Source organism: Aphelocoma coerulescens, chromosome 5 (genome assembly GCF_041296385.1).
Source record: "Aphelocoma coerulescens isolate FSJ_1873_10779 chromosome 5, UR_Acoe_1.0, whole genome shotgun sequence".
Taxonomy (NCBI): Eukaryota; Metazoa; Chordata; class Aves; order Passeriformes; family Corvidae; genus Aphelocoma; species Aphelocoma coerulescens.
The window spans coordinates 1767266-1778552 of NC_091019.1; the positions used below are offsets into that span (position 1 = coordinate 1767266).

At 61.4% G+C, this 11287-nt stretch overlaps 1 protein-coding gene across 1 annotated transcript; it reads left to right on the plus strand.

The window, feature by feature from the left end:
* Window positions 1-1824: 1824 nt before the first annotated feature.
* Window positions 1825-10860, plus strand: SYT12 (synaptotagmin 12). Its single transcript, XM_069016229.1, has 8 exons — window positions 1825-2181; window positions 4760-4824; window positions 6117-6310; window positions 6606-6998; window positions 8930-9145; window positions 9227-9347; window positions 9517-9650; window positions 10211-10860. The coding sequence occupies exons 2-8, from the start codon at window positions 4788-4790 to the stop codon at window positions 10382-10384; spliced, it is 1269 nt and encodes a 422-aa protein (XP_068872330.1). The 5' UTR covers window positions 1825-2181; window positions 4760-4787; the 3' UTR covers window positions 10385-10860.
* Window positions 10861-11287: the final 427 nt, after the last annotated feature.

An 11287-nucleotide genomic window follows, 5' to 3' on the forward strand; every position in this document is an offset into this window, starting at 1 on the left:
GCCGAGGGGGTTGGGCGGTGCCCCCTCCAGCACACGGGATGGGTGCGTGGATGCTGGGCCTTGAGGTAAGGAATGTGTCCAGGTTCTCAGGGAAAAAGGTGGGCTCTGGCAAACTCTCCTGGATTTAGGAATCCTTTGTGATCGTCTCAAGGCAGTGCTCAAAGCAGCCTCATCGTGAGGAGGTGGAAGGAAGCCAAGAGTCCTCGTGGGAATAACATTTGGCATGGCCTGAAATGGGACCCTCCCTGTGGAGAGGGCAGAGGTGGAGGGCTCCTGCTCCCGCACACTGGGGTGTCCGGCTCACCTGGAACAGGTGTCCCACCTGTGGTCACCCTGATTCCACGGAGAGCTTGGCCAAAGGTAAGTGTTGGCTTTAAAAAGGAGGGGTTTTCAATAGGAGGGTTGGTGTCTGTGTGAGGCTGGAGGAATCCCGGTGCCCAGCCGGGGCATTTGGACAGTTCCAAACCTCAGCCTGATCCCATCCCGTCTGGAACAGCTCTGGGAGTCACTTTTGCCCAGAGTCTGGAGTGGTGAGCCCTGAGGTGCCCTGCAGGCAGGAGGGTGCTGGGTCCCGGGCAGTGCTGCAGAGGGACAGCCTGCCACATCCCTGGGGAAGGATCATGGCTTGCTCTTTTCCAGCTGTGCCCAGGGAAGAGCCAGGAAGCCCCATGGAAAGGAGCCTTGGCTGCAGGATGAGGCAGCTCTCCCACCCAGTTTTTGGTACAGTCAAAACTTGCTGTTTCCTCCCTGAAAGTGAGCTTCCTACCAGGAAGATGACAGGAGCATCTCCCAGGGCAGAGCAGGGAGCCTGCAGCCAGGGTTGAGCTGGCCCCGTGGCTGGATATGGTGGGTGTTCCTGGGAATTGCAGGTCCCTCTGGAATGTCACACTGCTCCATGGCCCCTGACCCCACCTCTGCTCACGGTGTGTGGGTGTTTTCTCCCCACAAAATCCCAATTACTCCGTTTCCTCCAAGCGAAGTGTTTCTCCTGCTGTCTGAAATTGCTGCGTGCTGCCCTGGAAGTCGCCTGGCGTGTGAGGTCAGGTGGCTGAAGCCATGGATACGAAGGCAGGGGAAGGGAAGATCCCCTGGAAAGGTGTGTAGGCACAGTCTTTCCGACGGTCACGGTGTCAGGGTGTGGTGGGCACGGAGCCAAACTGCATGAGGAGCTTTTGGGGCCAGATGCCAAAAGATTTCACCTCTTGGTGCAGAGGGAGAGGATCTGATGGGTTTTCTTAGGAGCATCCAAAGGCAAGACCTTTCTGGATGGCCCCAGGAAGGATACACAGCTGGAACAAGCTGTTTGGGACAAGGGAGAACCCAAGGATTCGGTTTGGGGTGGTGATCCAGGGACCCCAAGGGGCTCTGTGCCCTTTGAGGGACAAGGGGAGGGGACATGGGGCCCCATGCAGCAAAACGCTCCTCAGGGCCCGTGAGGAGGAGCAGCTGGAGATGCAGGGATGCGGTGGGATGGACCAGGGAGTCCCTGGGAAGTGGCACTGGGGGATTTGGGGGAGGCTGCTATGGCCAAGCACACAGCAGAGGGTCTCTGGTGTGGGGTGAGGGGTCTGGCATTGTCCTCCTCACTCCTGGCTGGGATTTGGGGTGCATTTGCAGGGTTTGGGGTGAATTTCTTTGAGGGTTTTTTTATGGCGACTTCCTTAGGAAAGCTGGGAGCCTGGGAGACAGACCAGAGCGAGAGACCCCCGGGGTCCGCAGGCTCTGCCGGGGGGTTCGGGCTGGGCCGGGCCGAGCCCCGGGGAGGGTCTGGCGAGCGCAGAGACCGCCCAGCTCATGGCACGGATGAGCGGCGGCTCCGCCCCGGGCTGGGCTGGGCGAGGGAGCGGAGCCGCTCCCGGTCCCGCACCGCCGGGAAGCATCCCGGCCGTGGGGGGACATCCCGGATCCCGGGGCTGGGCTCCGGAGCCGCAGGGACCCCCGGGCAGACGCGGGGGGCTCTGCCCGGTCCCCGGGGGTGGGGAGATCCGTGGATCCCGAGGCTGAGCTCGGGGACCCCCGGGCGGCGCGGGGGGCTCTGCCCGGTCCCCACCGCCGGCCGGGCGGGCCCCGGGGCTCGCAGCTTCCCCCCCGCCCTGGGAGCGGACGCAGCTCGGCGGATGCCGGGGCCGCCCGGGGGTCCCCGCGCTCCCCGCAGGTCCCTGAGGATTTGTACCTGTCCAGGTAAAGCGCGGGGGGCGCCGCTTTGGGTGCCCGTGGGTGGGACGTGTGTCCTGCGGGGGCTGGGCAGGGCGCTGGGGGAGAGCAGAGCCCAAATCCTTCTGTTTGGGCAAGTTTGGGATGCGTCTTTATTCGTGCCGGGAGCAGACTGCATCCCGCTTCTGTGCCCTGCGGATGGAGGCCGGGGGGCCGGAGGGGGCAGGACAGGGCTGGAAGCGGCCGAGCAGCGCTGCGGGACCGGCCTCACCGCTGAGCTGCGTTTAGGCCGGGCTCAGCACACCGGGCACGGGTGTCTGGGGCAGGACAGGGAGGGAGGATGAGCAGGGAGATCGCTGGAACCTGGATCGGGACGTTTGGGGACTGCAGCGTGCTCGGAGGGGTCGTAGCCAGGTTGGTCCCGGTGCTCTGCGACCAGCAGTTGGGGTTGCTGTGCCTGGGGCCTTGGCAGCAGCGAGGTGACAACCCCCTGAAGGCTGGGGGACCCCCTTTTCCAGGGGGGACAGGTGGCTTTGATGCTGTTTTATTGTCCCTCCAAGCAGGGAAAAGAGAGCTGAGCTCTGCAGCAGCTCCCGAGGAAAATGAGGCTGTGTTGGGGTATTGGGATGGATGGAGAGGGCTCTGCGCCCCAAACCTGGGACTCTGCCCCCCATTCTTGGTCTCTGCACCCGAGACCAGGGCTCTGCAGCCTGATCTTGAGGTCTGTGGGTGAAAAATCCATCTATCCCTGTGCTGCCAGTAGTGGGAGATCGGTGCCTGTTCCCTTCCCAATGCCTCAGGCTTGATTTCCCAGGGATTTGAGCGGCAGGTCAGGGGGATGTCGGAGCAGCTCAGTGCAACGCTCCGGGGAAGAGCTTAGTTAACAAAAAAAAGCGCCATAAATCGTTCCCCGAGCTCCTCCACCCCCGTTTCCTCGCTCAGGGGAGATTGATGCTGCTCTCCTAATAGGAAAATACCTCTGGGTTTCATCCCAGTGCTGAGCACCGCAGTCTCTTTCGTGGTGATGCCTTGGAAATCTGCTTGACTTGCCGCTTAGAGCTCATTAGAGAGGGAGGTTTTGGGGGTGGAAGCTCTGAAAGAAAGGAAAAATCAGAAATTCCTTCTAATTTCCAGAAGAAATTGGGAAGAGATGGAGGGGGTTTAAAGGGGATGTTTGTCCTCCTGCAGGGAAACCCGGTCCTGGAAACTTTGCTGTTTTCATATTAAAAATAATTGGGAAGCAGGGGGAGGAACAGAGCCCCTTGCTTGGGTACGGGAGCTTTTCAGGGCGTGAAAAGAGGCAGTTTAGGGTAAATCTCTGTCACGTTGGTCTGTGGAGATGTCAATTTTCAGCACTAAACAGCAAAGCGTTGCCTTGAGCTGAGCTCAGCCCGGGACACGAGCCCAGCCAGGATGGGACTGTTCTATCCATTGCACAGGGGGATTTGTGCCAGAGGGAGGAGGGCGGGGAGGAGCTGGGCACCTCCCAGCCCCATCCCAGCATCGCTGTCACTTCGGGTGACATTAGGGCTCCCCCTCCTCCTGTTACCCCAAGCATGGGCCATGTGCCCCTGTGGAGGGGCCCAGGCCAGGCCAGCACAGCTGATATTCCATGTCGTGAAATTCCCACTTTTGCCCTTTAAAATCCAAGCCTGGATGGTTTGGGGGGGAGTTGATCACGCCCCGCAGTGCCTGAGGCTGTGAGCACCCAAGGGGAGCTGGAATTTGGGGCCCAAATATTGTGGGATCATCTGTCCAAGGCCAATCCAGCTCCATGAGTGGGCTTTGGGAATTCTGGGGAGGGGCTGAGGGGCTCTGAGGGAGGTGTGTGGGGCTTTAGGTGCAGTGCTGAGGTTGTGTCCCCATGGGGGTCTGTGGGATCCCACCAGCTCCCTGTGGTCTGTGGTCCCCCGGCAGGGATGCCAGGGAACAGGGGGTGCTGGTCAGTTCCCGTTGGATTTCCTTGTTGGGTGTTTTTGGGGATTCCAAACCCCCTTCTCATAGCAGGAACAGCTGGCTTGGATAAATCCCCCTCAGCATCCGTGGTGCCTGTGCTGGGATCTGCCTGGCAGAGCAGCTTCCTTTGGACTCGACTGGGAAAAGCCCTTTCGGGGGGGGGGGGGAAGGCAACGCAGCTTTCCCGCTGCAGGAGCTGATCCCTGGGCAACAGCATCCCCTAAACCCCGCAGTGACCCCAAAATGGGGGAATGGGGCTGCCCCCCTCGGCTGGGGGCAGGGCACCCCTCGGGAGAGGCTGGGAAACTGCAGGAGGCAAAGGAAGGCTTCAGCTGGAAAAGCAGCAAAGGGCTTTGAGGGCTCCTGGAGGGGAGATGTCCACACACACAGAGGGGTTGGGAATGTCGCTTGTTAAACGCTCCCGAGGCAAATGGAGCGGCTCTGCCCCTTCCCGAGGATTCCTGTCCCCCCTTCAGCTCCTGCCGGTGGCTCAGAGGCTCCAGAGCGTTTGCTCAGCGCCTGGAAGGGGAGCCAAGGCCGGGAGCGATGGAGGGGGAGCAGTGATGGAGCGTCCCTGCTGGAAAATCACAAGGCATTCCCTTCTTGGGTTCTTCCCCTTCATCCTAACGAGGTGTCTCGCTCATTCCAGGCTGTCCCGCTCGCCGGGAGCGTTTGCCATGGACACGGGGCACGTAAGCAGATCCCGCTTCAGTGGTGAGTCCTCCCCAGGGAGCCCGGGAAGGGTTTGGGGCAGAGCTGCTGGCGCTCACACCGAGGTTTTTTGGGGGGAAGGGATGGCTGGTCCTTGCTGCTTCCCGTGGGGAGAACCCTCTGCTCCATGCGCCCGCGGGGTTTTGTTTCCTAAAACAAGGGTAAAACCCTTAAAACCTCCAAGTTTTCCAACATGAGAGCTCAGCCCTCGGAAACGGGCAGGAATGAGGGGGAAGCAGGTTCCAGCTCAGCTGGGATTTGCGCTTGGAGTTACTCAGAGGTAGGAGCCAGTAAAGGATTATTCTGCTATTTTTATTTTTATTCCCAATTTTATTCCCGATTTTGCCTCTCCGCCGTAGCAGGAGCCTGGGAGCTCTGGCACGGGGAGCCTCCAGCTGCTTCCCACAGCATCATTAGCCGGGATGCAGGGATAAAGCAGAGCCCTTGAGGGGTTTGTGTCGGGGTGGAGGCAGCAGGACCCGGGTCCCACCCCAATGTTTAACCCGGGAGATCCCTGCGGGCTGCTCCCGGATCCAAAGCAGGTGCTTTGGATGCGAATACTCAGTTCCTTCCGCAGTTCCCGCTGGAGGAGGGCTGCGGGGAGCAGCAGGTTGTCCCTGCGCTCGGATGCGATGTGGGAGTTCAGCCTGGCTTTGGGCTTTTTCCGGCTCCGAAGGAGGGAGCGCTGCGGCGTGATGATGCCGGAGGAAATCCTCTCTTTCCCCCTTTTTCTGTGTCGCACGGAGCGGCTGGTGCCGGTTCGGCGCGGGAGTGATGGAGGCTGGTGCAATGCAGCAGGAACCGAGCCCGGCGCTCCCTCCCCGCTCGCTCCGGCGGCACCCGCGGGGCTCTGCCCGTTTCCGACAGCTTCTCGTTTGGCTTTTCCCTGCTCCCGGCTTTCCTTGGCATCCCCGGGCAGCAGCGGGGGCTGTCCCGCGGGGCCGAGGGCGATGCAGATGTGCGCCGGGCACATCTGTCCGTGGGACAGAGCCGCGGCTGGCAAAGGGACCCCCTGGCACCTCGGGAGTGGCACAGCCACTCGCTGGGAAGCGGGGCTGGGACGCAGAGCTTCACCTCCCGGGGAAGCCGAGGCAGGGCTGGCATTCTTCGGCTGGCAGAGCCTCTGCCCGGCCCGTTTGCAGAGCCCGGGGGGGAGCTGCGGTTTATCCGCTCCTCGGCCCATCCCATCCCATCCTCGGAGCTCGGAGCCGAGGTCGCGGCGCGGCAGCGGCCGAGGCTGAGCCAGGCGCGCTCCCGGGGCTGTGAGCGGCTCACGGAGCCCCCTGTCCCTGCAGCGGCCTCCAGCCCGCCGCGCTGGGAGATCGGGCTCTACGCCGCCGGCGCCCTGGCGCTGCTGGGAATCGCAGCCATCAACCTGTGGAAGCTCTGGCGCTCCGGGAGCTACCCGGCCCCTTCCCCCTTCCCCAACTATGACTACCGGTACCTGGAGCAGAAGTACGGAGCGGCGTGTCCGGACATCAGGAGCAAGGTGAGGGGGGGAACTCGGGTTCGTCTCTTTCCCTTTGCAGCACGCGGGACGCTGGAGGGCTGGGAATCTCTCCTGGATCCCCTCGCGCAGGGGAACGGCCGCAGGCAGCGACCTGGTGCTGCCGGAGCTTTTGGGGGGATCGCTGGAGCTGGGAGCTGCGGGAAGCTCCGGGCTCGCTGCCGCGGCAGCTTGAGGCCAGGCGGGGGCCGGGATGCATCCAAGGAGAAGCCCAGCTGTCCGGCTCCGCACGGAGGGATGGGATGGATGGCAGCGCCTGTTTTCCTTCCCCTGGCAGCGAGGGCTGGCCCCGGGCTCGCAGCGGGCGCCAGGTCGGAGCTCTTCGTCCCGCAAGAGCAGCCTGAGGGCAGAGGACACCTTGGAGAGCATCCAGGAGCTGGGCAGCCTGGAGCTGATGGGCAGAGACCTGGGCCTGGCCCACTGCGGCCCCCTGCGGAAATCCATCTCGGCCGACTCCCTCAACTCCATCTCGTCCATCGGGAACAACTTCGGGCAGGATTTCACGGTGGGGCAGGTAGAGGTGTCCATGGAGTACGACGCGAGGGCGACCGCCCTGCACGTGACGCTGCTGCAGGGCAAGGACCTGCTGGAGAAGGAGGACGCGCGCTTTGAGTCCTGCTTCATGCGGATCAGCCTCCTCCCGGCCGAGCAGATCGTCGGCATCTCCCGGGTGAGCCCTTCATTCCCACCCGGACGCCCCCACAGACCCCTGTGCACACGGATTGCCCTGGGATTTTGGGTGGTGGTGTCCCTTGGCCACATTCCCCAAGGCAGTGGTGGGGTTTGGGAGCATGGAGTTGAAGACTGGATGTGGTTGACAAGGGATTTTGGGGGGTCTCAGCTCCCCGAGGCAGTGATGGGATGTGGGAGCAGTGAGCTCTGGATTGGCATGGGATTTTGGGGGGTGTCCCAGGTGGGTTTGCACATCAGAAACTTGGCAGAGGCAGGAATGTCTCTCCCTTGGCTGGGATTTGGGCTCACTTCGTCATCTCTGAGCGTGGCTGGTGGCAAATTTCCTGCTTGACTGTCCCTGCTCCTGGGGATGCTGTGGCAGGTGGAGGAAGTGGCCTGGGGTGGGATTTGGGGCCAGTGGCAGTCTGGGCAGGTGCTGCTGGTATCTTGCCGTGGCCCCACAGTCCCCTGAGTCCCCACAGTCCCTCTCCTTCCCACAGCAGCCCAAATGCTTTTCCATCCCCGCGCAGCAGCGGAAAATCCACGTGGCGGCACTGACAGCCACAACCAGGGGTGGATCTGGGGCAAACCCTCCCTTTTTAAGTGCCTCAAAAGCTGCTTGTGGGAAAGCAGGAGCCTCAGTTTTCTTCCAGCAGCTCCTTTTTTGCAGAGCCAGTTTGATTTAATCAGGATGTTCCAGCAAAGAGTAGGAACGTGCATCCCATTAAGGCATCTCTCCACTGGGCTGGAGGTGCTGCTCCATCCACACACACCGGCTGCTGCCTCCAGAATTTCCACAGTGCCCTTTTAGCCCATTTTCCCATCCAGATCTCTGGCTCTTTACTTATGCTCTGGAGATATTTATTATTTAGCGTAGTTATTTATAATTCACCAGCACAATTTACCTCCTTGGCTGCCCCGAGGCCACGGATAAAGGCCCAGCCGGAGCTTTTCCAGTGCTTCTGGAGGGGTTTTAAATAGCAGCTCCTGTTTGGTTTTGCTTGATCCAGAGCTCCCAAAATACAGCGTGGGCTGCAGACAGACAGTCTGTAAAATCCGTAGGGCTGTAAAATCTGCTCTTCCCACAGAGGAACTTCAGAGTCCCCGGGGACTCTGGAGGTTGGTGGTATCCAGTGGGAGAGCACAGACTGGGAAGGGGGATATGGCAGGTGCCACATTTGTGTCCTCCATGCCAGGGATGGAGCAGGGTTAGGAGCAGGCTGAGACAGGAGAGTCCTTGGGGGAGATGAACTCTCTCCTGGGAGGCTTTGGGGTCACACAGCCCCACAGAGGAGTCCCTTCTCCACCCAGATTTGGGTGGCTTTGGGGAGCTGGTGGATCCGCTTTGCTTCACACTGTCCAGGGCTGCAGCTTTCCATCCCATGGGACAAACCCCTGGTTTGTGTGAGGCATCTTGGATGCTGAAACAGGGCTGGAGTAGGGGGAAAAAAACCACCCCAAAATCCATGACTTTAGAGCAGTTTCCCTCGGTCAGTTCTTTGGGATCAGCACCCACAGGATGAGCCGTGGAAGCTGCTGCTGCCTCTGCTCCCAGGGAATGACGTGACACAGGGACAGCATCAGCCAAACAGCACCATTCCCACTGGGCACATTCAGGAGTTTGTTCTGCCTGGAGAAGGGCTGGGGGTTGTACCTGGTATCCATAAATCCTGACAGCTGATATGGCCAAGCCGGATGTGCATCCACGCTCCCAGGGGGGTGGGATGTACCTGAGAGCACTGGGGCACATCACAGCCATGGTTTTTACCCCAGTGGCTGAGCAGCTGCTGTGGTTGGGTCGGGAATAAATCATCCCATTGGATGGGGGGTGCCCTGGGGATGTCTTTGCAATTCCCATGGAACGGGGCAGAGCAGGGATGCAGCCCCAAGCCCCGTGGGTGCCAGGGCGCTCCCCCCTTCCCGTGGCAGATCCAGAGGAGCGCCTACTCCGTGGCCTTCGACGAGCGCTTCTCGGTGCCGCTGGATCCGGCGGCGCTGGAGGAGAACAGCCTGCGCTTCTCCGTCTTCGGCATCGACGAGGACGAGCGCAGCGTCAGCACCGGCGTGGCCGAGCTCAAGCTCTCCGACCTGGACCTGGCCATGCGCCCCTTCAACGCCTGGCTCTACCTGCAGGACACCAACAAGGTGAGCCGGGGGTGCCCCATCTCCCAGCCAGGGTTTTGGGGACAGGCCGGTGGGTGACAGCCTGGGCTTTGCGTCCCGCAGGCGGTGGACACGGTGGGGGAGATCCTGCTCTCCCTGAGTTACCTGCCCACGGCCGAGCGGCTCACGGTGGTGGTGGTCAAAGCCAAGAACCTCGTGTGGAGCAACGGGAAGGTGACTGCAGGTGAGGGGGGCTCTGTGGTGGTGTTTGTCCTGGTTTGTCCCATTTGTTCCACGGGAGTGGCTCCCGGTGAGGACAGACCTGCTGGGGAGGGCCACCAGAAAGGGTCCCCCTGCTTTGTCCACATGGCTGGGGACACGTGTGACTGATCCTTCTTCTGCCCCCCGAGCAGATCCCTTCGTCAAGGTGTACCTGCTGCAGGACGGGAGGAAGATCAGCAAGAAGAAGACAGCGGTGAAGAGGGGAGACACCAACCCCGTGTTCAACGAGGCCATGATCTTCTCCGTGCCCGCCATCGTGCTCCAGGTCTGGCCCAGCACATCCCAGTGCTCCTCAAGCTCCCCAAACCCACCTAGTGGGGAGCTCCTGGGGGCTCTGGGGGCATCCTGGGAGCTGTGGGGGTTGTGTGTGTTTGGGTCTGGTTTGGGGTGGATGTGTGGGAGCTGTTTGGGGAGGTGTGGATGTGTGGAAGTGGCTGCTGGAGAGGGGATGTGTGTGAGGAACTCTTGGGAGGGATATGGATGCGTGGGTTGGGATATAGCAGGGTGCACAGGGATGGTTTGGTATGTGGGCAGGGGCATGGATTTAGGGCATGTGGGGAAAAGAGGGGGATGTGTAAGTGTGGGGGGTACAGGAGGGTGGGTTTGTAGGGGCTTGGGGGGGTTTCACAGCAGGGGCTGGGTTTGAACGGGGTGAGGGCACAGAGGGCCGTGTGTATGGGGGGTACAGCAGGTTGGGTGGCGACTTTCTGGGCTTGGGATGCGTGGATGCACTGGCATCGTGGGTGCACGTCCCCTCGGAGAGGGCTCAGGGGCACGTGTCCGGGGGGGGTCTGTGCGTGGTGACGACAGCCCCGTGCCCCCCAGGAGCTGTCCCTGCGCGTGACGGTGGCCGAGAGCGGCGAGGACGGGCGCGGCGACAACACGGGCCACGTGCTCATCGGGCCCGCGGCCAGCGGCATGGGCACCACGCACTGGAACCAGATGCTGGCCACGCTCCGCAAGCCCGTCTCCATGTGGCACCCGCTGCGCAGGAATTAGGCCGCATCCCGACAGCGGGGACAGCGGGCCCGGAGCAGGGACTCGGTGGCACCGCGCGGGGCCGAGCCGCCGGCGCCGAGGGGCCCGAAACACCCGGAGCACGGACGGAGCGGCTCTGGGGGCACGTCCCGGGTCGCCCCCGCATTTGCTGGGCCAGACCCGCCGGGAAGGAGCCCAAATGGACCAAAACCAGCAGGAACCTCCCCAAACTGCGGCTCCCGAGCGTTCGGTGTGCTCCCGGCGGCCTTGAAATCCGCGGAATCCTCAAACGTGGACTCCTAGAGAGGGAGAGGGGGGGATTCCTTCGGAAGGTGGTTTTGGGGCAGGAATCGTGAGGGAGGTGATAGAAGCCAGCCTGGCGTGGGTGGTGATCCTGAGGGCATCTTTTGTAGGGATTTTGGTGTTCTGTGCCAGGGTTGGAATGTTTCCAGCGAGGATGGAAAAAGGGAGCAATTACAGCAGAAAATCAATTGTTACATACGGCTCCTCCTTCCGTCTGTTTCCCCACACTCGATCCCTGCCCATCTCCACTGCTGCACAGGCACGGCTGCACTTGGTTTCCAACCTCTCGGGTTTGAGGCCAGATCCACACTGGGAATCATCCCCTGAAGGTCCAGTAGGATCAGGGGCAGCTTTTCCCACCCCAGCCACTTTTCCAACCCAACCTCACCCTCGGGGTGCTCAGGACAGCACGGCAAACTCCTGCTCCTTAACACAACTCTCATACCTGAGGATTGTTTTCTCCAGCTCCTAATCCTGGACTCGGGCTGTGATTTACCCTGTAACTCATTTTATCCAGGATTTGGGCATAGAGAGGAACATCTTGGCCCTGTGACCCAAGGCAGGTGGGAGAGGTCCCTAATTTTGTAATTTTGTAATTTTTAAGCCCAACTCCCATTTCAG